The 25064-nt window shown below is 47.8% G+C and overlaps 1 protein-coding gene across 2 annotated transcripts; it reads left to right on the top strand.

Annotated features, from left to right (window-relative positions):
• Positions 1 to 24: 24 nt before the first annotated feature.
• LOC129850252 (phospholipid phosphatase-related protein type 5-like) lies at positions 25 to 25058 on the top strand. Of its 2 annotated transcripts, none has more exons than XM_055916739.1 (6): positions 25 to 560; positions 17353 to 17473; positions 17744 to 17994; positions 19192 to 19368; positions 19838 to 19965; positions 20446 to 25058. In XM_055916739.1, exons 1-6 carry the CDS (start codon positions 357 to 359, stop codon positions 20552 to 20554), a joined length of 990 nt encoding a protein of 329 aa, XP_055772714.1. In that variant the 5' UTR covers positions 25 to 356; the 3' UTR covers positions 20555 to 25058. The 2 variants fall into 2 exon arrangements, with proteins under 2 accessions (XP_055772714.1, XP_055772715.1); XM_055916740.1 differs by having other exon boundaries at positions 19838 to 19981.
• The last annotated feature ends 6 nt before the right edge of the window (positions 25059 to 25064 follow it).

The raw sequence follows: 25064 nt of genomic DNA, 5'->3' as shown, positions 1-25064 counted from the left end.
CTCAGTCTCTCTCTCCTCTCTCTCTCTCTCTCTCTCTCTCTCTCTCTCTCTCTCTCTCTCTCTCTCTCTCTCTCTCTGTGTCTCTCTCTCTCTCTCTCTCTCTCTCTCTCTCTCTCTCTCTCTCTCTCTCTCTCTCCCTCTGTGTCTGTCTCTCTCTCTCTCTCTGTCCTCTTTTGCTCTCTTTCATTCTACACACTTCGGAAGCATATGTCACCGCGCTCAAAAAGGAATCGCCTCCTTCTCCTCTCTTCTTTTTCTCCTCAATCGTTTCTTTTTGTTTCCCCATCCCCCATTCATCCACCTTACTATCCTTCGGTTCTCTTCAGTTCTCTTCCGTTCTTTCTAAACCTAGAACCATGTTCTATTTCCAGTTGGTGATCATGGCTGGGACGGTTCTCCTGGCATACTACTTTGAGTACACAGACACGTTCCCCGTTCACGTCCAAGGGTTCTTCTGTTTCGACAAGACGTTCTCCAAACCGTACCCCGGACCCGAGGACGACAGCAAGGCACCGCCGGCACTGGTCTACTCTCTGGTCACCGCTATCCCCACTGTCACGGTAAGACTGGACTGGAGTAGCCTACAGACAAACACACACACACACCTGGCATAGCGTCACACACGTGGTGTTTGGACGGAGGTGTGTGTTTATAAGTGGGTGTGTAGCCACGTGTCTTCTCCTGCTGTTTTACATGTGTTTCTAACATTCTTTGGAGGAATAATGCATAGATTTGTTTTATCTATTGAAGTCCATTTGTGCAGCACACACTTTATGTTGAGCAAGTGTGTACCATATGTATGTGTGTCAGTGAGTATGCAGCATGTGTATATATAATATCAGCGGTTTCTTCCCACACAGACTGACATACATATGCTTTCAAATGAAATTGAATTTGTCACATGCTTCGTAAACATCGGGTGTAGACTACCAGGGAAATGCTTACTTACGGGTCCTTTTCCAACAATGCAGAGTTAAAGATGAATAAATATCTATATATACAGTATATACAAATAGTGACATGTGGAATAAATACACATTGAATAACGAGTAACAATAATGAGTCAAAATAACATGTCTATATACAGGGAGTACCAGTACCGAGTCAATGTGCAGGAATACGAGGTAACTGAGGTAGCTATGTACATATAGGTAGGGGTAAAGTGACTAGGCAACAGGATAGATAATAGACAGTAGCAGCAGCATATGTGGTGAGTGTGAAAGTGTGTGTGTGTGTGTGTGTGTGTGTGTGTGTGTGTGTGTGTGTGTGTGTGTGTGTGTGTGTGTGTGTGTGTGTGTGTGTGTGTGTGTGTGTGTGTGTGTGTGTGTGTGTGTGTGTGTGTGTGAGAGTCTGTGTGTGGCGTCAGTGTGCATGGTGTGTGTGTGTGTGTGTGTGTGTGTGTGTGTGTGTGTGTGTGTGTGTGTGTGTGTGTGTGTGTGTGTGTGTGTGTGTGTGTGTGTGTGTGTGTGTGTGTGTGTGTGTGTGTGAGAGTCTGTGTGTGGCGTCAGTGTGTGTGTGTGTGTGTGTGTGTGTGTGTGTGTGAGTGTGTGTGTGTGTGTGTGTGTGTGTGTGTGTGTGTGTGTGTGTGTGTGTGTGTGTGTGTGTGTTTGTGTGTGTGTGTGTGTGTGTGTGTGTGTGTGTGTGTGTGTGTGTGTGTGTGTGTGTGTGTGTGTGTGTGTGTGTGTGTGCGTGCGTGCGTGTGTGTGTGTGGCGTCAGTGTGCATAGTATGTGTGTGTGTGTTCCCATGGGATGTCAATGCATTCATATATCTGCAGTATGCGTGGATGAGTATTAGACACTACAGTATAGTATAAATTATACATTGTACAAGTAGAAGTGAATCCCATAGACAGAGCTGACCCTTGACCTTCCCCTCCAGGCTGGTCTCTATGCTCCACTTCAGTCCACTCCTATCACTTCATTAAGGCTCTGAGCCCAGTACTTTAAGGGTTTGGTATTAACAGTGGTGGACTGTGGCTGAGTGTTACAGGGGTGGGCAAGGGGCTGGACACACGCCATAGTGCTTATTGAAGCCATAGGTTGCACTGAAAACTGGAACTTCTGCAATCTCTGGCTTTGGACATTAGATTGTATGTACACTGAACAAAAATATAAACGCAACACGTAAGATGTTGGTCCCATGTTTCATGGGCTAAAATAAAAGTACCCATACCCACAAAAAGCTCATTTATTTCTAATTTTGGACACAAATTTGTGTATATCCCTGTTAGTGAGCATTTCTCCTTTGCCAAGATAATCCATCCACCTGACAGGTGTGGCATAACAAGAAGCTGATTAAACAGCATGACATTCACAGGTGCACCTTGTGCTTGGGACAATAAAAGGTCACTCTAAAATGTGCAGTTTTGTCACAGGGAGCGTGCAATTGGCATGTTGACTGCAGGAATGTCCACCAGAGCTGTTGCCAGATAATTTCTCTACCATAAGCCGCCTCCAACGTTGTGCTAGAGAATTTGGCAGTACATCCAACCGTTGTGAACAGAGTGCCCCATGGCGGCGGTGGGGTTATGGTATGAGCAAGCATAATCTACAGAGAACAAACCCATTTGCATTTTATCGATGACAATCTGAATGCTCAGAGATACCGGGACGAGGTCCTGTGGCCCATTGTCGTGCCATTCATAAACCGCCATCACCTCATGTTTCAGCATGATAACGCACGGCCCCATGTCACGAGGATCTATACACAATTCTTAGAAGCTGAAAATGCCCCAGTTCTTCCATGGCCTGCATACTCACCAGACATGTCACCCATTGAGCATGTTCGGGATGCTCTGGATCAACATGTACGAAAGCGTGTTCCAGTTCCCGCCAATATCCAGCCATTGAAGAGGAGTGGGACAACATTCCACAGGCCACCATCCACAGCCTGATCAACTCTATGCGAAGGAGATGTGTTGTGCTGCATGAGGCAAATGGTGGTCACACCAGATACTGACTGGTTTTCTGATCCACGACCCTACCTTTTTTTAAGGTATCTGTGACTAACAGATGACTAACTGGGAATATCTGTATTACCAGCCATGTGAAATCCATAGATTAGGGCCTAATGAATTTATTTCAATAGACTGATTTCCTTATATGAACTGTAACTCAGTAAAATCTTTGAAATTGTTGCATGATGTGTTTATGTTTTTGTTCAGTATAAATGGATAGATAGGTGGGTGGATGGGTGGGGGTGTGTGTGCTTGTCTATATGCAGATGACAGTATTTGTGAGAGACAGTGAATCTGTACAGCATGGTAAGTGTGTTTTACTGTATATGTGCATCCATGCAAGTGTGTGTGTACGCAACTACCTGCTTGCGTGTGTGTGAATATGTGTCTGCCTCTATGTATCCGTATACGAGAGAGAACATCTCTGCACATCACAGGGTCTGTAGTCTGGTGTGTGTGGGCGGACAGCAGGCAGCTAGCATCCTTCACTTCCAGCTACGGAAATGGGTTACATACTGTGTGAAGGATACATCTCACCACCAGTTTGTGTGTGTGTGCAGGTGTGTGTATGCAGGTGTGTGTATGCAGGTGTGTGTGTGCAGTTGTGTGTATGCAGGTGTGCGTGTGTGTGGAGGCTCTACACACTATGAGAGCCATTGGGAATGCCAAGGCTAAGTGTGGCACAATTCTGGCCAACACACACACACACACACACACACACACACACACACACACACACACACACACACACACACACACACACACACACACACACACACACACACACACACACACACACACACACACACACACACACACACACACACACACACACACACCACTCAGCCTAGTAGTAATTACAGTAGCCATCTACATGGCAACACTGCAGTTGGAAGCACTACTTATACCATATCTGGACTGTAAGCCCCGGTGGCTAATTACATGTGTGTGCGTGTGTTGTGTGTGACAAGCCAACCCTGGACCTACACAATGAGAGGGTTGAGTTACAAGCACTTACCAGTTTAACATTTGAACTGATCGTCTGCTCAACATACAGCATTAACGTTTGGTCATGTTAGCCATGTATATATAGAATGTGGAAGTAGTCTGGCTGGTGTAGCGGTAATGCCGCAGCCTCCAGTACACGTTTACGGTGTCGGCATACAGTAGGTTTAAACCCGGCCTACTGCCTTTTGACACAACCTCTTTCTTTCCACACTGTCATCCTCTCTCTCTGTCTGTTCAATAAAGTCTGAGAATACCCTACATATAATGCATGTGCACTATAGGAGGGGACACGGTGAATGGGAACTCAACTTGAAGTTGAAGACCTATTTTAGAAACTTGTAAATATCTGGGTCACACACACACACCCACCTAATGCTAAATACTGGTGCCCTGAAGAGCTGTTCTCTGTTCTGCTACTAAGCCCTTGGAACATTTTGGAGGGAGAGAGGGCGAGGTAGCGAAAGGAGAAAAAGAGAGCGACAGTAGAGAGAGAGAAAAGGGGGAAGACCGAGAGAAAGAGGAGAAGGATAGAGGGCAGAGAGAGAGGGAGTTTAGAGGGCGATATAAAGAGAAAAGAGTAGAGGGGGAGGAAAGAAGAAAGTAGAGGAAGAACGACAGAGTGAAAGAGGGAGGGAGGGAGAGAGAGAGAGAGAGAGAGAGAGAGGCTTGTTGTTTGTGTGTTTGTGTTGCCTGTCAGTCAAGCCGTAGGAAGTACCCTTCTCCTCCTGAATTATGGAATGGATCCTGACAGGCAGATAGAGCTGCTGCTGCTGATAACCATACATAGGATGTGTCCCAAATGCCACCCTATTCCCTATATAGTGCACTACTTTTGGTATGGGTCCTGGGCAAAAGTAGTGCACTATCTATGTTGGGAAAAGGGTGAAATTTAGGACGCAACCAAAGAGACCCAGAGGAGAGAGGATTGTTGTGGTGTCACATCAACACCCTTCCCCTCTGTCTCGGTCCCACTGAATGGGATCTGGATATTGAGATTGGTTCCCCCCAATATAAAGAAAAAGAGGTGAGAGACAGAGTAGAGGGATAAACTACCCTCTGTCTGTCTGTCTGTCTGTCTGTCTGTCTGTCTGTCTGTCTCTGTCTCTGTCTCTGTCTCTGTCTCTTTCTCTTTCTCTGTCTCTCTCTCACACACACTACTCTCACATCTGTCGCGGTCTAGATAGCAAATTGTCCCCACACTGATCTCTGAGATTAGCCTCCTAATCCCACTAAAACTCACTAAAACACACAGTTTTGAAGAATTTAGTGAGACAAAACAGGATTTTGTTGAACTGTGAGACAGAGAAAAGGAGAGGGATAGAAAGAGAGGGAATGACAGAAAGAGAGAGGGAGATCATATGAAAAGGAATAGAAAGAGAGAGGGAGGGAGATCACATGAAATGGAATAGAAAGAGAGAGGGAGATCACATGAAATGGAGTAGAAAGAGAGAGGGAGATCACATGAAATGGAGTAGAAAGAGAGAGGGTGATCACATTAAATGGAATAGAAAGAGAGAGGGAGATCACATGAAATGGAGTAGAAAGAGAGAGGGAGATCACATGAAATGGAGTAGAAAGAGAGAGGGAGATCACATTAAATGGAATAGAAAGAGAGAGGGAGATCACATGAAATGGAGTAGAAAGAGAGAGGGAGATCATATGAAATGGAGTAGAAAGAGAGAGGGAGATCATATGAAATGAAATAGAAAGCGAGAGATAGATGGGGAGAAATGGTCTGGACTGTAACCTAGATTCTCCACAAAGCGACCGGGAAGTCTGCCCAGGCAGGAATGAAAGAGAGAATAAAGGAAGGATGAGAGAGAAGGAAGAGCTAGAGAGAGTGTGGGTAGGAAGCTAAATCGTCATGGTAACACTAGGACTGGTTTGTGAGACTCTATGCCATGTATGTCATTACGAACGTTGTGTGATGTTTACACTATATAGAATTTGTAAGGCACTAACTATGCATTGGGATCCCATCTCTCTCTCTCACACACACACGCACGCACGCACGCACGCACGCACGTGTATACCGTAAGATGACGATGTGTAACGAACAATAGGGAAATATCAAATCAAAGTTCATTGTTGTCACTTACGTAGATTTGCAGATGTTATTGCAGGTGCAGGGAAATGTGTGTGTTTCTAGCTCCTGCAGTGTAATAATACCTAGCAACACAAAACAATACACACAGAATCCCAAAAAGTACAGGTTTGTGTCAAGAACTGCAGCGCTACTGGGTTTTTCGCGCTCAACAGTTTCCTGTGTGTATCAAAAATGGTCCACCACACAAAGGACATCCAGCCAACTTGACACAACTGTGGAAAGCATTGGAGTCAACATGGACCAGCATCCCTGTGGAACACTGGAGTCAACATGGACCAGCATCCCTGTGGGACACTGGAGTCAACATGGACCAGCATCCCTGTGGAACACTGGAGTCAACATGGACCAGCATCCCTGTGGAACACTGGAGTCAACATGAACCAGCATCCCTGTGGAACACTGGAGTCAACATGGACCAGCATCCCTGTGAAACACTGGAGTCAACACGGACCAGCATCCGTGTGGAACACTGGAGTCAACATGGACAAGCATCCCTGTGGTACACTGGAGTCAACATGGACCAGCATCCCTGTGGAACACTGGAGTCAACAAGGACCAGCATCCCTGTGGAACACTGGAGTCAACATTGACCAGCATCCCTGTGGAACACTGGAGTCAACATGGACCAGCATCCCTGTGGAACACTGGAGTCAACATGGACCAGCATCCCTGTGGAACACTGGAGTCAACATGGACCAGCATCCCTGTGGAACACTGGAGTCAACATGAACCAGCATCCCTGTGGAACACTGGAGTCAACATGGACCAGCATCCCTGTGGAACACTGGAGTCAACATGGACCAGCATCCTTGTGGGACATTGGAGTCAACATGGACCAGCATCCCTGTGGAACACTGGAGTCAACATGGACCAGCATCCCTGTGGAACACTGGAGTTAACATGGACCAGCATCCCTGTGGAACACTGGAGTCAACATGAACAAGCATCCCTGTGGAACACTGGAGTCAACATGGACCAGCATCCCTGTGGAACACCGGAGTCAACATGAACCAGCATCCCTATGGAACACTGGAGTCAACATGGACCAGCATCCCTGTGGAACACTGGAGTCAACATGGACCAGCATCCCTGTGGAACACAGGAGTCAACATGGACCAGCATCCCTGTGGAACACTGGAGTCAACATGAACCAGCATCCCTGTGGAACACTGGAGTCAACATGGACCAGCATCCCTGTGGGACACTGGAGTCAACATGAACCAGCATCCCTGTGGAACACTGGAGTCAACATGGACCAGCATCCCTGTGGAACACTGGAGTCAACACGGACCAGCATCCGTGTGGAACACTGGAGTCAACATGGACAAGCATCCCTGTGGTACACTGGAGTCAACATGGACCAGCATCCCTGTGGAACACTGGAGTCAACAAGGACCAGCATCCCTGTGGAACACTGGAGTCAACATGGACCAGCATCCCTGTGGAACACTGGAGTCAACATGGACCAGCATCCCTGTGGAACACTGGAGTCAACATGGACCAGCATCCCTGTGGAACACTGGAGTCAACATGGACCAGCATCCCTGTGGAACACTGGAGTCAACATGGACCAGCATCCCTGTGGAACACTGGAGTCAACATGGACCAGCATCCCTGTTGAACACTGGAGTCAACATGGACCAGCATCCCTGTGGAACACTGGAGTCAACATAGACTAGCATCCCTGTGGAACACTGGAGTCAACATGGACCAGCATTCCTGTGGAACACTGGAGTCAACATGGACCAGCATCCCTGTGGGACACTGGAGTCAACATGAACCAGCATCCCTGTGGAACACTGGAGTCAACATGGACCAACATCCCTGTGGAACAGTGGAGTCAACATGGACCAGCATCCCTGTGGAACACTGGAGTCAACATGGACCAGCATCCCTGTGGAACACTGGAGTCAACATGAACCAGCATCCCTGTGGAACACTGGAGTCAACATGGACCAGCATCCCTGTGGAACACTGGAGTCAACATGGACCAGCATCCTTGTGGGACATTGGAGTCAACATGGACCAGCATCCCTGTGGAACACTGGAGTCAACATGGACCAGCATCCCTGTGGAACACTGGAGTTAACATGGACCAGCATCCCTGTGGAACACTGGAGTCAACATGAACAAGCATCCCTGTGGAACACTGGAGTCAACATGGACCAGCATCCCTGTGGAACACTGGAGTCAACATGGACCAGCATCCTTGTGGGACATTGGAGTCAACATGGACCAGCATCCCTGTGGAACACTGGAGTCAACATGGACCAGCATCCATGTGGAACGCTGGAGTCAACATGAACCAGCATCCCTGTGGAACACTGGAATCAACATGGACCAGCATCCCTGTGGAACACTGGAGTCAACATGGACCAGCATCCCTGTGGAATGCTGGAGTCAACATGGACCAGCATCCCTGTGGAACACTGGAGTCAACATGGACCAGCATCCCTGTGGATCACTGGAGTCAACATGGACCAGCATCCCTGTGGAACACTGGAGTCAACATGAACCAGCATCCCTGTGGAACGCTTTCAACACCTTTAGTCAAAAGCAGTGGCGTAGCACCCACATACATACATTTAGTTTAACTTAATTTTATTTTAGTTATTTTCTTTGCGCAGGTGTGTGATACGCCACTGCTTATAAGTTAAGTATATCTACAAGAAAAACAAGATGTGTCAAATAAATGACTTGCTAACTTGCTAGCTAGGTGGCTAGATGTCAAGATCAAGCTTCTAGGTTACAGCAGAGACATTCAATCCCTTCCTGGATCAAGATCCCTGTTGCCTAAATTGTTTTAGGAAATAATAATACTACTAATAGTTTGGGTTGAAATAGCACCCCTTGTGTGCACTTCCGGTAATACCGTATGCTCCGGGATGGTACAGAAACGGTACGACGGTATGAATATCTGCATACCACCCAACCCTACCGCTGTCCATCATCATTATCTGCAAAATCTCTATATCACTTATTAACTTCTCCCCTCGTCTCTCCATCATCCATTCTCCTCTTCTATTGTAAACGTCTGTGACTCCTGAACACGCTCCACTGTTGGACATGAGAAAGCTCTTCCACTTTCCAACCGTTAGATTTGACAGATCTACCAGCAGTCACAAGCACCAACACACACACACACACACTGATACAGTATACACACACACACAGTTCACACATAGACTCTCTCTCTCGCTCACACACACACACACACAAACACACACACACACACACACACACACACACACACACACACACACACACACACACACACACACACACACACACACACACACACACACACACACACACACACACACACACACACACACACACACATTTCAAAGGAAAACACAGGAATGTGATCCTCTCTGAAGGAGAAGACAAGACAGCCAGTATCAGTCATCGTTGGTCACCCTCTTCATCTATCCACTTCTCTCTCTCTCTGTCTTTCTCTCTTTGTCTCTCGCTCACTCTCTCTCTCCCTATCTCTCCCTCTGTCTCTCTCTCCTCCCTCATTTTTCTTCATCTCCATCTCTCTCTCTCTGTCCCTCTCGTTCTCTATCTCTCTTTCTCCCTCTCCTTTCCTCCATCCCTCCCTGTGACTCTTGAAAGTCAGCAGGAAGGAGCATGTCCATCTTTGGTTGATTTGATCTCTTCTAACTAGTGTTTTACATCTCTCTATCAGTCCTCTCTTCACTTCTCATCTTCTGATCTAAAGCGCCACGTTGGAGTCCAGCAGTGTCTTTGAGTGTCACAGACAGCAGAATACCAGTATTTGTAGGTTCTTCTCCTCTGTGAGTGCCAGTTATGTAAACTCATTGTCACCAGTATGTCTAACACAATCTAAGTCTCTTTAAGAGTGTTTACCTATTGATAATATTGTGGCAGCAGCAGTTCACATGAATTCACAAAGGGCCTGACATTGCAAACAAACCTCAGTGTGTGTGTGTCTATGCGTATTCATGCCCATAGGCCTGTGCAGCGATGCGTTTGTGTGTGTATGCCTGGTACTGTACGTGTGCATACATACAGTGTGTGTGTGTGTGTGTGTGTGTGTGTGTGTGAGTGAGTGAGTGAGTGAGTGAGTGAGTGAGTGAGTGAGTGAGTGAGTGTGTGTGTGTGTGTGTGTGTGTGTGTGTGTGTGTGTGTGTGTGTGTGTGTGTGTGTGTGTGTGTGTGTGTGTGTGTGTGTGTGTGTGTGTGTGTGTGTGTGTGTGTGTGTGTGTGTGTGTGTGTGTGTGTGTGTGTGGTGTGTGTGTGTGTGTGTGTGTGTACTTGTGCATGTTAATAATGTAAAGGCTCCTGGTTAGAGGATATGCCATAGCTGTTTAAAATGTGTTATTATGTATAAATGATTCAACGTTTCCCCTCCCTTTATACTGCTGTAGTAGAACACTGGTAAATGTTATCTCACCTATAAAAAGACACACACACTATAGACTAACACTAAACACTAACCACTAACACTAGGCCTAGAGGCTAACACTGAACCCAACGTGGTGAATGTTTAGTCACTTAACATGTGTTGTGTGTGTTAATATTGATGAAGAAATGAGGCCTGTGTGAAGTCCATCACAGTCCATTATAAGACGGGTTGCGATGTTGGTTCTGTTAATTAGGGTTGCCACATCGGGTCGATTTCAAGCCTCGACTCATCTAATGGGTTTCCATTGAGTTGTATTGACGTTTGACGGTACGCTGTAATCGCGCCTGTGGTGAGTTCCTGAGGTTATAAGGTTTTCCTCCGACTGTGCATCCAGTCCCTGTAGGGAATCAGAATCGATATTTGGATTAAAAGGTTCAAAGTGCAACAGAGTAGGAGCACAAGAGAGCACAATTACATTACACATAACCTCCACTCCACATCCAAGCAAATAGACCCCATGTTCACAAAAGGTTTTACACCATAGCTGTTCTCCATTTAATTCTCTGTTTGAGTCCCGTAGCTGCTTTAGGATTCACCCCACATCACAGAGCACGTCACAATACCGCTGTCCTCACATCCCTGCTTCACCACTCACATCCCTGCTTCACCACTCACTTCCTCACATCCCTGCTTCACCGCTCACATCTCTGCTTCACCACTCACTTCCTCACATCCCTGCTTCACCGCTCACATCTCTGCTTCACCGCTCACTTCCTCACATCCCTGCTTCACCGCTCACTTCCTCACATCCCTGCTTCACCACTCACTTCCTCACATCCCTGCTTCACCACTCACTTCCTCACATCCCTGCTTCACCGCTCACTTCCTCACATCCCTGCTTCACCGCTCACATCTCTGCTTCACCACTCACTTCCTCACATCCCTGCTTCACCGCTCACTTCCTCACATCCCTGCTTCACCACTCACTTCCTCACATCCCTGATTCACCGCTCACTTCCTCACCCCTGCTTCACCGCTCACATCCCTGCTTCACCACTCACTTCCTCACATCCCTGATTCACCGCTCACATCTCTGCTTCACCACTCACTTCCTCACATCCCTGCTTCACCGCTCACATCTCTGCTTCACCGCTCACTTCCTCACATCCCTGCTTCACCGCTCACTTCCTCACATCCCTGCTTCACCACTCACTTCCTCACATCCCTGCTTCACCGCTCACTTCCTCACATCCCTGCTTCACCGCTCACATCCCTGCTTCACCGCTCACTTCCTCACATCCCTGCTTCAACACTCACATCCCTGCTTCACCGCTCACTTCCTCACATCCCTGCTTCACCGCTCACTTCCTCACATCCCTGCTTCACCGCTCACTTCCTCACATCCCTGCTTCACCGCTCACTTCCTCACATCCCTGCTTCACCGCTCACTTCCTCACATCCCTGCTTCACCACTCACTTCCTCACATCCCTGCTTCACCGCTCACTTCCTCACATCCCTGCTTCAACACTCACATCCCTGCTTCACCGCTCACTTCCTCACATCCCTGCTTCAACACTCACATCCCTGCTTCACCGCTCACTTCCTCACATCCCTGCTTCACCGCTCACTTCCTCACATCCCTGCTTCAACACTCACATCCCTGCTTCACCACTCACTTCCTCACATCCCTGCTTCACCGCTCACACCGCCCTGCTTCACCGCTCACACACACACACACACACACACACACACACACCTAGAAAACACACTCTATCATGGTGATCATAGTGGGAGTTAGCCCAGTGGATCACACAACCCCTGTTTCAACCTCTTCTCTTTAGATCCTGTAGCACACACAACCTCTCATCTGATCACACACACACAGAGACCTCCCCTTTGACACAGATTCACACATACTCACACACAAGCCCTTTATCTCCCTAACCCCTGTTAGATCCTCTATACAGCTCTGATCAGAATACTGCTGAGCCCCTACGATGATCACAGGACCCTTTGACAGAGAGAGACCGATGATGTAGGGTACACGATCATGCAGTATGCATGGTGCGGTAGGAGCGTGGGATGTAGGGTACACGATCATGCAGTGTGCATGGTGCGGTAGCAGCATGGGATGTAGGGTACACGATCATGCAGTATGCGTGGTGCGGTAGGAGCGTGGGATGTAGGGTACACGATCATGCAGTATGCGTGGTGCGGTAGGAGCGTGGGATGTAGGGTACACGATCATGCAGTATGCATGGTGCGGTAGGAGCGTGGGATGTAGGGTACACGATCATGCAGTATGCATGGTGCGGTAGGAGCGTGGGATGTAGGGTACACGATCATGCAGTGTGCATGGTGCGGTAGGAGCGTGGGATGTAGGGTACATGATCATGCAGTATGCTTGGTGCGGTGGGAGCGTGGGATGTAGGGTACACGATCATGCAGTATGCGTGGTGCGGTAGGAGCGTGGGATGTAGGGTACACGATCATGCAGTATGCATGGTGCGGTAGGAGCGTGGGATGTAGGGTACACGATCATGCAGTGTGCATGGTGCGGTAGGAGCGTGGGATGTAGGGTACACGATCATGCAGTATGCGTGGTGCGGTAGGAGCGTGGGATGTAGGGTACACGATCATGCAGTATGCGTGGTGCGGTAGGAGCGTGGGATGTAGGGTACACGATCATGCAGTATGCGTGGTGCGGTAGGAGCGTGGGATGTAGGGTACACGATCATGCAGTATGCGTGGTGCGGTAGGAGCGTGGGATGTAGGGTACACGATCATGCAGTATGCGTGGTGCGGTAGGAGCGTGGGATGTAGGGTACACGATCATGCAGTATGCGTGGTGCGGTAGGAGCGTGGGATGTAGGGTACACGATCATGCAGTATGCATGGTGCGGTAGGAGCGTGGGATGTAGGGTACACGATCATGCAGTATGCATGGTGCGGTAGGAGCGTGGGATGTAGGGTACACGATCATGCAGTGTGCATGGTGCGGTAGGAGCGTGGGATGTAGGGTACATGATCATGCAGTATGCTTGGTGCGGTGGGAGCGTGGGATGTAGGGTACACGATCATGCAGTATGCGTGGTGCGGTAGGAGCGTGGGATGTAGGGTACACGATCATGCAGTATGCATGGTGCGGTAGGAGCGTGGGATGTAGGGTACACGATCATGCAGTATGCGTGGTGCGGTAGGAGCGTGGGATGTAGGGTACACGATCATGCAGTATGCGTGGTGCGGTAGGAGCGTGGGATGTAGGGTACACGATCATGCAGTATGCGTGGTGCGGTAGGAGCGTGGGATGTAGGGTACACGATCATGCAGTATGCGTGGTGCGGTAGGAGCGTGGGATGTAGGGTACACGATCATGCAGTATGCGTGGTGCGGTAGGAGCGTGGGATGCTGAAACGCTACGTAGCTACATCTCACCGCAAACTGAACACCATTAGAAAAGAAGCTGCAATCTAGACCCTAAAAGGGTTCTTCGGCTGTCCCCATAGGAGAACCCTTTGAATAACCTTTTTTGGTTCCAGGTAGAACCCCTTTTGGTTCCAGGTCGAACTATTTTGGGTTCCATGTAGAACCCTCTGTGTAAAGGGTTCTACATGGAAGAGTATGTGTTTAGATCCGTATGTAATAAGATTTAATTGAACTACAGCATTCATCCAGGCTTTTGAAGAGTTTGGGAATCCCTGAAAAGAGTGTTCTCTGATGCTAGATACTGTTCCTTCCATTTGAAAAACATCCTTCTTGCTCTTGCACAGCTTTCACATTACTTCAGATAGTCTGACATCACAAGGGAAGGATCAAGGATCCTACAAAGCCCTACACATCTCCTCCTCCTCTCCTCTTGTCTCCTCCCGTCTCCTCTCCTCCCCTCACTTCTCCTCTGCTATTCACGACAGCCTTCAAGTGTGACTCTCACACTGGCAGATGATTAGAAGACCCAGACCTAGATCTCTGCCACTTCCTGGTCCTCCTCGGGCTATGGAGCGGTAAACAGAGACACACACACACACACACGCACGCACACACACACGCACGTACGTACAATCTTAGAAAAAAGGGTTCCAAAAGTGTTTCTGCAGCTGTCCCAACAGGAGAACCCTTTTGGGTTCCATGTAGAACCCTCTGTGGAAAGGAGTTCTACCTGGAACCCCAAAATATGATCCTATGGGGATAGACGAAGAACCCTTTTGGAACCCTTTTTTCTAGGAGTGTATGCTAACATCTGCGCCCTCGCTGGGGCCCTCAGGCCTCTGTAGAGGGAAGGGGAATGAGAGGAGACAGTATTAGCGTTAGCCTGTGATGTGGTTGAGTCATCTTCAGAGCTCAGCACCCGTAGGGACAGAGACCATGCATATGAATGGCATCGTTTGCATCCCACATGGCACCCTATTATCCTATATAGTGCACTACTTTTGACCAGAACCCCATGGACCCTGATCAAAAGTAGTGCACTATGCATGGAATAGGGTGCCATTTGGGACACAGACCTGTTTAAGACTACTTTTGGTCGTTACTATACATGGGTACTATTGGGAAGGCATAGCCCTGCTGAACCATGGCTGTTGTAAATGCCAGTGGGGCAAAACTGGATGTACTGTGACAACGTTTTCCTGACGTTTTTCTGACATTCTGGTCAGGTTGTTTACTGGTCATAAAAGGATGTTTTTTTACACGCTTTTTTTGTTGCAACCAGTAAAAAAAATTCAATGTGGTTGTAATCTGGTTAGCTAATGACGTCTTCTCAGCCAGAAAAACAGTTTACAACCACGTCACGTGGTAAATCTTGTCCGCTGTGTTAAGCATGCCAGTACCCACCTCCTCTCCACGCTAAACCAGTACCCTCCTCCTCTCCACACTATACCAGTACCCATCTCCTCTCCACACTAAACCAGTACCCACCTCTACCCACTATGCCAGTACCCACCTCTACCCACTATGCCAGTACCCACCTCTACCCACTATGCCAGTACCCACCTCTACCCACTATGCCAGTACCCACCTCTACCCACTATGCCAGTACCCACCTCTACCCACTATGCCAGTACCCACCTCTACCCACTATGCCAGCACCCACCACTACCCAATATACCAGTACCCACCTCTCCCCACTATGCCAGTACCCACCTCTCCCCACTATGCCAGTACCCACCTCTCTCCACTATGCCAGTACCCACCTCTCTCCACTATACCAGTACCCATCTCCTCTCCACGCTAAACCAGTACCCAACTCTCCCCACTATGCCAGTACCCACCTTTCCCCACTATGCCAGTACCCACCTCTCTCCACTATACCAGTACCCATCTTCTCTCCACGCTAAACCAGTATCCACCTCCTCTCCACACTAAACCAGTACCCACCTCTCCCCACTATGCCAGTACACACCTCTCCCCACTATGCCAGTACCCACCTCTCTCCACTATACCAGTACCCATCTCCTCTCCACGCTAAACCAGTACCCACCTCTCCCCACTATGCCAGTACCCAACTCTCTCCACTATACCAGTACCCATCTCCTCTCTCCACTATACCAGTACCCACCTCTCCCCACTATGCCAGTACCCACCTCTCCCCACGATGCCAGTACCCACCTCTCCCCACTCTGCCAGTACCCACCTCTCCCCACTATGCCAGTACCCACCTGTCCCCACTATACCAGTACCCACCTCTCCCCACTATGCCAGTACCCACCTCTCCCCACTATACCAGTACCCACCTCTCCCCACTATGCCAGTACCCACCTCTCCCCACTATACCAGTACCCTCCTCCTCCCCAATATGCCAGTACCCACCTCTCCCCACTATGCCAGTACCCACCTCTCCCACTATGCCAGTACCCACCTCCTCTCCCCACTATGCCAGTACCCACCTCTCCCCAATATACCAGTACCCAACTCTCCCCACTATGCCAGTACCCACCTCTCCCCACTATACCAGTACCCACCTCTACCCACTATGCCAGTACCCACCTCCTCTTCACACTAAACCAGTACCCTCCTCCTCCCCACACTAAACCAGTACCCACCTCCTCTCCCCACTATGCCAGTACCCACCTCCTCTCCACACTAAACTAGTACCCACCTCTCCCCACTATGCCAGTACCCACCTCCTCTCCACGCTAAACCAGTACCCTCCTCCTCTCCACACTATACCAGTACCCATCTCCTCTCCACGCTAAACCAGTACCCACCTCCTCTCCACACTAAACCAGTACCCACCTCTCCCCACTATGCCAGTACCCACCTCTACCCACTATGCCAGTACCCACCTCTACCCACTATGCCAGTACCCTCATCCTCTCCACACTATACCAGTACCCACCTCCTCTCCACACTAAACCAGTACCCACCTCTCCCCACTATGCCAGTACCCACCTCCTCTCCACACTATACCAGTACCCACCTCCTCTTCACACTAAACCAGTACCCTCCTCCTCTCCACACTAAACCAGTACCCACCTCCTCTCCACACTAAACAAGTACCCACCTCCTCTCCACACTAAACCAGTACCCAACTCCTCTCCACACTAAACCAGTACCCACCTCCTCTTCACACTAAACCAGGGTCCTGCCCTGCTGTTTCCCCAACTGAACATTGATTATTCAACAACCATAAAAATGTAATGTACAGTCGGCAGGTTTCTTCTCCAGAGGAAAGTAACAGAATGGAAGACTTCCAGTTGTTGTATTGTTAATACTGTATGACCACATAGGTTACTGTGGCTGGCTGAAACTAGCCATAAATAATGCCATATACAAGAACTGAGTATACTGTGAACAAATACAGGAGACCGTTCTAATGTAGTGGGTTTGGATTTGCTCGTAGCTCTTTCGGTGTTTTACACTAACCTCTCTGCCTTTCTCTCTGTCCGTCTGTCCATCCGTCCGTCTGTAGATTCTGATTGGAGAGGTGACAACGTTCTTTGTGAAAGCGGAGGGGGCTCAGGAGAAGACCATTGTGACGGCTGACTGCTGTTACTTCAACCCCCTCCTCCGCAGGATAGTACGCTTCCTGGGTGAGCCTCAGCTATAGGTCCCACTGTACATTAGACTATATTGAACCTGGTGTATATTGGTCCTAATATATTGTACAATATATTGGCATGCTGCCTCACTACTGTCATTCAGCATAGAATTAAGGGTTTTATCTCTCCCTGCCCTCTCGTCTGTCTCTCTATTTCTCCCTTCTCCTCTCCCTCTCTTCCCATTCCCCTCTCTCTCCTCCCCCATCCTCTCCCTTTACCCTCCACCTCCTCCACCCCCCTTCTCCTCCTCCACCCCCTCAGGCGTCTACTCCTTTGGCCTCTTCGCCACCACCATCTTCGCCAACGCGGGCCAGGTGGTGACAGGGAACCAGACCCCTCACTTCCTGTCTGCCTGCCGCCCCAACTACACAGTCTTGGGCTGCCAGTCCCCCATGCAGTACATCACAGAGCGCCGCGCCTGCACCGGGAACCCCTACCTGGTTGCGTCTGCACGCAAGTCCTTCCCCTCCAAGGACGCGGCCCTCAGCATCTACTCTGCTGTCTACACAGTGGTAGGAACTAGGGGGAAGTTAGAGGGGAAGGAATAAAGTGTGACACCGGGAAGAATAGAGATATGTTTTCTAATATCAGTGTTTTTTTTGTTTTGTTTTTTTTGTTTTTCTTACCCATTTTCTCCCCAATTTTCATGGTATCCAATCACTAGTAATTACTACCTTGTCTCATCGCTACAACTCCCGTACGGGCTCGGGAGAGACGAAGGTCGAAAGCCATGCGTCCTCCGAAGCACAACCCAACCAGCCGTACTGCTTCTTAACACAGCGCGCCTCCAACCCGGAAGCCAGCCGCACCAATGTGTCGGAGGAAACACCGTGTACCTGGCCCCCTTGGTTGGCGAGCACTACGCCCGGCCCGCCACAGGTCGCTGGAGCGCGATGAGACAAGGATATCCCTACCGGCCAAACCCTCCCTACCCCGGACGACGCTATGCCAATTGTGCGTCGCCCCACGGACCTCCCGGTCGCGGCCGGCTGCGACAGAGCCTGGGCGCGAACCCAGAGACTCTGGTGGCGCAGTTAGCACTGCGATACAGTGCCCTAGACCACTGCGCCACCCGGGAGGCCCCAATATCAGTGTTTTGAAGTGTGAATGTATGTTTCCGTACATTTCTATGTGCTTATGTGGAGGTAGAGGGTATATCTAGAATTTATATCTCTGTGTGTGCTTCTGTGGAGGTGCTGTATATCTAGACTCTATAGCTCTGTCTGCTTCTGTGGAGGTACTGTATATCTAGACTTTATAGCTCTGGGTGTACGTCTGTGAAGGTATATCTAGACTTCATAGCTCTGTGTGTGCTTCTGTGGAGTTACTGTATATCTAGAATGTATTGCTCTGTGTGTGCTTCTGTGGAGGTACTGTATATCTAGATTTTATAGCTTTGTGTGTACGTCTGTGGAGGTATATCTAGACTTCATAGCTCTGTGTGTGCTTCTGTGGAGGTACTCTATATCTAGAACGTATTGCTCTCTGTGTGCTTCTGTGGAGGTACTGTATATCTAGAATGTATAGCTCTGTGTTCGCTTCTGTGGAGGTACTGTATATCTAGAATGTATAGCTCTGTGTTCCCTTCTGTGGATGTACTGCATATCTAGACTTTATATCTCTGCTTGCATCTTAACCTCCACCTCTGTGTGTGTGTGTCTGCAGAGTAGCTTTTAAATGAACTATTCCTTTCTGTGTGTGTGTTTCAGATGTACGTGACGCTGGTGTTCCGTACAAAGGGCACCCGGCTGACCAAGCCCACCCTGTGTCTGACCCTCCTGTCCCTGGCTGTGCTGGTGGGGGTGGTGAGGGTCACGGAGTACAGGAACCATTGGGGTGACGTCCTGGCTGGATACCTGACCGGAGGGGCCATCGCTGCCTTCCTGGTGAGGGGACTGGGGAGTAGGGGATGGGGAGGTGGTAGAAGTGGGGGTAGGGGTGGCGGGTAGGGTTGGAGGGTAGGGGTGGGTAACGTCCTAGCTGGATACCTGACTGGAGGGGCCATCGCTGTCTTCCTAGTGAGGGGACTGGGGAGCAGAGGTGGGGATGAGGGCTAGATGGGGAGATGGGGGTAGGGGTAGTGGTGGGAGTAGAGGTGGGGATGGGGGTGCAAGTAGGAGGGTGGAAGTGGAGGATGGGGGCATTACCCATTCAGTTTCAAGTTAGAGCTGCAATGTTTCAATTTACATCACTTTAAATAACTTGTCTTCAGCAGCACATTTTTACAGACTCTTTCTCTCTCTCTCCTACTCTCTTTCCTTCTCTCCCTAACCCTTCTCTCTCCATCTATCGCTCTCATTCTCTCTCTCTGTCTCTCTTTCCATCCCTCTTTCAATCTCCACCTCTCTCTACCAGGTGACATGTGTGATCAACAACTTCCAGCAGACGGCGTCAGCCCTGCCCCCGCTGCCCCCCCAGCGCCCTCAGCCCCCCCACGGCATGCAGCTGTCCACCCTACCTCGCGTGGAGAGTCCACTTGAAAAGTTAAGTTGCCCTCAGGTAAGGGCTGGGGGGTCACAGGGGATAGTGTTCTCATAAAATGAGCCATCCTCACATCTCTTGTAAATATGAATTCAAATATGAATGTGAATTCAGTGAATTCGTTCGTTCATATTCATTCTTACAAGAAGGGTATTTTTTTATGGGTCTCTAGTTTATTGGTTTTGTTGCTACATGTGTTCTCCCGCCTGGTTAACCCTCATATCTCTTATGATTAACCTGGATAAATCAAGTTTAAATAGATTCTACTGTTCAATAATAATACCCTCCCCTTTTCTAGCGTTATGAAACCCGTTCTGTCTAAACCTTGTCCATCCCCTCCCAACACAGACCTTTACCTCTTTAAATCTTCCAATCCCATTTGTATTATTTCCCTCTGTCACCCTGTACTTCTAATTCTTTAACACATTCATATCCTTCTTGCCTCCTAACCTTCTTCTCTCCTTCTCTCTCCCCTCCCCCAGGTTCCAAGACTACCGTACACTGAGATCACATGACCATCAGCCATACCTGTGCCCCGCCCCTCCCGATGTGCTCCTCCCCTCGCGGCGCTTCATCTCCAGCGAAGTTTAGACCTGCCCTCCATCTCCGAGCACCACGCCCCCTGCCCCGCCCACCCTGAGGGGCGGCCCCCTCTCCGACGCTCGTTCTCCACCCAGGTCTAGAACATGGAACCTAGAACCTAAATCACCCAGATCCAACCTCAAAACAACCTTACCTGGGAGGGACTACCTGGCCTTGTCCAATAAGAAAGGCTTGTTTTTGTTTTCCGTTGCAAAACATTTTGCTACGGTGTGCAGTAATGAATAGGACCCTGGAGTAGGTAGAAGTTTACCCTAACCATTAATACATGGTCAAATATCTTGTCATCCTTGTATGGTTAGGGTTGGGGTTAAGTGGAATCTGATCCTAGATCTGTGGTTAATCTCCATCACCATGGAGACGACCCAGGCCACAGCCATGGTAACCGGCTAAGTCCTCTGCGGGCTAAACGGATTGGATCGGATATGGCGTCCTTTCCCTCTGTCTGTCTCAACCTTGTTCATCAAAAGTTGTTTTTTGCCTCCTACTCGTTTGATTTTTTCCCAAGATGACCCAGTGGTGTACAAATACAAGCTCACCAAAGCCAAGACTACTGTGGAGCTGTGGAAGCAATTACAGCACCTTTTCCTTCGCCACAGTTCTATTGTTTTGTCTCCACTTCTCATTTTGGGTCTCCTCCTTTTCTTCTTCTACTACTCTACTTTAATGTACAGACGGAGAACACTAAACAGTGGTTGAACGACACAGAAAGAGAGGCACGGTGGATAAAACATTTAAAAACACCACTGTGTTAGATGAGAGATGAGATGAGATCAAGAAAGATGAGATCAATATACAGTACCAGTCAAAAGTTTGGACACACCTACTCATTCAAGGGGTTTTCTTTATTTTTATTATTTTCTACATTGTAGAATAATAGTGAAGACATCAAAACTCTAAAATAACACATATGGAATCATGTAGTAACCAAAACAGTTTTAAACAAAATATATTTTATATTTGAGATTCTTCCAAGTAGCCACCATTTACCTTGATGACAGCTTTGCACACGCTTGGCATTCTCTCAACCAGCTTCACCTGGAATGCTTTTCCAACAATCTTGAAGAAGTTCACACATACGCTGAGCACTTGTTGGCTGCTTTTTCATTCACTCTGCGGTCCAACTCATCCCAAACCATCTCAATTGGGTTGAGGTCAGGTGAGTGTGGAGGCCAGGTCATCTGATGCAGCCCTACATCACTCTCCTTCTTGGTCAAATAGGCCTTACACAACCTGGAGGTGTGTTGGGGCATTGTCCTGTTGAAAATCAGCAATGGCGTATCGCTACAGAATGCTGTGGTAGCCATGCTGGTTAAGTGTGTGCGTTTCACGAAGACACGGCGGTTGGAACCAAAAATCTCAAATTTGGACTCATCAGACCAAAGGACAGATCTAATGTCCATTGCTCATATTTCTTGGCCCAAGCAAGTCTCTTCTTCTTAGTTGTGTCCTTTAGTAGTGGTTTCTTTGCAGCAATTCAACCATGAAGGCCTGATTCATGCAGTCTCCTCTGAACAGTTGATGTTGAGATGTGTCTGTTACTTAAACTCTGTGAAGCATTTATTTGGGCTGCAATTTCTGAAGCTGGTAATGAACTTATCCTCTGCAGCAGAGGTAACTCTTGGTTTTCCTTTCTTGTGGCGGTCCTCATGAGAGCAAGTTTCATCACAGCGCTTGATGGTTTTTGCGGCTGCACTTGAATAAACTTTCAAAGTTCTCAATGTTCCGTATTGATTGACCTTCATGACTTAAAGTAATGATGGACTATCGTTTCTCTTCGCTTATTTGAGCTGTTTTTGCTATAATATGGAATTGGTCTTTTACCAAATAGGGCTATCTTCTGTATACCACCCCTACCTTGTCACAACACAACTGATTCGCCTCAAACACATTAAGAAGGAAAGAAATTCCACAAATTAACTTTTAACCAGGCACACCTGTTAATTGAAATGCATTTCAGGTGACTACCTCATGAAGCTGGTTGAGAGAATGTCAAAAGTGTGCAAAGCTGTCATCAAGGCAAAGGGTGGCTACTTTGAAGAATCTCAATTATTAAATATATTTGGATTTTTTAAACACTTTTTTAGTTACTACATGATTCCATGTGTTATTCCATAGTTTTGATGTCTTCACTATTATTCTACAATGTAGAAAATAGTAAAAAATAAAGAAAAACTCTTGAATGAGTAGGTGTGTCCAAGCTTTTGACTGGTACTGTCAGTCCCCAGTGACTGAACGATGGAATCAAAGGGAATCAAAGGAGCTGTTTGTAAAACTCAGGAAAAATAACCCGGACAAAGGAATAAGAATGGTTGAGAAGATTTTTAAATATTTTTATGTGGTGAAAGAGGATGCACTTTTGCAAATGATGGTGATGGCGCAGTTTAACTACCAGAGGCTTATATGCTTATATATTATTAAGTATATGTTGTGTATTTTGTGTTTTGGTTTAGTTAAATACTAGTCTCTCATCTGCTGTAGCTTCACACTAGTAATGTGATGTTGTTTTTCCTCATCTGACAAGGAGTAACATTCAACTGGATATACTGTAACAGCATATGATTACATTACTGTTATTATACAGGTGGATACGAATGTTACGAAACATACATGAATATCTCACACAACCCTCAAGACATCACGATGCAACAGCCCAGTTACTAACAACCAATAACTATCCTACATTCTGGAATATACATATGATATATTTCTTTAAATATACATTCATTATCACTACGGAAGTGGACTGGCTACCTGTCATTCATTATCACTACTGAAGTGGACTGGCTACCTGTCATTCATTATCACTACTGAAGTGGACTGGCTACCTGTCGTTCATTATCACTACTGAAGGACTGGCTACCTGTCATTCATTATCACTACTGAAGTGGACTGGCTACCTCTCATTCATTATCACTATTGAAGCGGACTGGCTACCTGTCATTCATTATCACTACTGAAGCGGACTGGCTACCTGTCATTCATTATCACTACGGAAGTGGACTGGCTACCTGTCATTCATTATCACTACTGAAGTGGACTGGCTACCTGTTATTCATTATCACTACTGAAGTGGACTGGCTACCTGTCATTCATTATCACTACTGAAGCAGACTGGCTACCTGTCATTCATTATCACTATTGAAGCGGACTGGCTACCTGTCATTCATTATCACTACTAAAGGACTGGCTACCTGTCATTCATTATCACTACGGAAGTGGACTGGCTACCTGTCATTCATTATCACTACTGAAGTGGACTGGCTACCTGTTATTCATTATCACTACTGAAGTGGACTGGCTACCTGTCATTCATTATCACTACTGAAGCGGACTGGCTACCTGTCATTCATTATCACTACGGAAGTGGACTGGCTACCTGTCATTCATTATCACTACTGAAGTGGACTGGCTACCTGTTATTCATTATCACTACTGAAGTGGACTGGCTACCTGTCATTCATTATCACTACTGAAGCGGACTGGCTACCTGTCATTCATTATCACTACTAAAGGACTGGCTACCTGTTGTTCATTATTACTATTGAAGTGGACTGGCTACCTGTCATTCATTATCACTACTGAAGTGGACTGGCTACCTGTCATTCATTATCACTACTGAAGGACTGGCTACCTGTCATTCATTATCACTGCTGAAGCGGACTGGCTACCTGTCATTCATTATCACTACTGAAATAGACTGGCTACCTGTCATTCATTATCACTACTGAAGGACTGGCTACCTGTCATTCATTATCACTACTGAAGCGGACTGGCTACCTGTCGTTCATTATTACTATTGAAGTGGACTGGCTACCTGTCATTCATTATCACTACTGAAGTGGACTGGCTACCTCTCATTCATTATCACTACTGAAGGACTGGCTACCTGTCATTCATTATCACTACTGAAGTGGACTGGCTACCTCTCATTCATTATCACTACTGAAGGACTGGCTACCTGTCATTCATTATCACTACTGAAGGACTGGCTACCTGTCATTCATTATCACTATTGAAGTGGACTGGCTACCTGTCATTCATTATCACTACTGAAATGGACTGGCTACCTGTCATTCATTATCACTACTGAAGGACTGGCTACCTGTCATTCATTATCACTACTGAAGTGGACTGGCTACCTCTCATTCATTATCACTACTGAAGTGGACTGGCTACCTGTCATTCATTATCACTACTGAAGGACTGGCTACCTGTCATTCATTATCACTACTGAAGGACTGGCTACCTGTCATCAATTATCACTACTGAAGGACTGGCTACCTGTCATTCATTATCACTACTGAAGGACTGGCTACCTGTCATTCATTATCACTACTGAAGGACTGGCTACCTGTCGTTCATTATCACTATTGAAGTGGACTGGCTACCTGTCATTCATTATCACTACGGAAGTGGACTGGCTACCTGTCATTCATTATCACTACTGAAGTGGACTGGCTACCTGTCATTCATTATCACTACTGAAGCGGACTTTTGT

This window comes from Salvelinus fontinalis, unplaced genomic scaffold, assembly GCF_029448725.1.
Source record: "Salvelinus fontinalis isolate EN_2023a unplaced genomic scaffold, ASM2944872v1 scaffold_1893, whole genome shotgun sequence".
In the NCBI taxonomy this organism is placed as follows: Eukaryota; Metazoa; Chordata; class Actinopteri; order Salmoniformes; family Salmonidae; genus Salvelinus; species Salvelinus fontinalis.
This window is presented reverse-complemented; position numbering and strand designations above follow the sequence as displayed.

Excerpts from the sequence above, each read along its gene's own strand:
- LOC129850252 (XM_055916739.1), top strand. The coding sequence starts at position 357 with ATGTTCTATTTCCAGTTGGTGATCATGGCTGGGACGGTTCTCCTGGCA. Across the intron at positions 17,474-17,743 it reads CAGGATAGTACGCTTCCTGG|GCGTCTACTCCTTTGGCCTC; the intron begins GTGAGCCTCAGC and ends CCACCCCCTCAG. Across the intron at positions 19,966-20,445 it reads GTGGAGAGTCCACTTGAAAA|GTTCCAAGACTACCGTACAC; the intron begins GTTAAGTTGCCC and ends CCCCTCCCCCAG.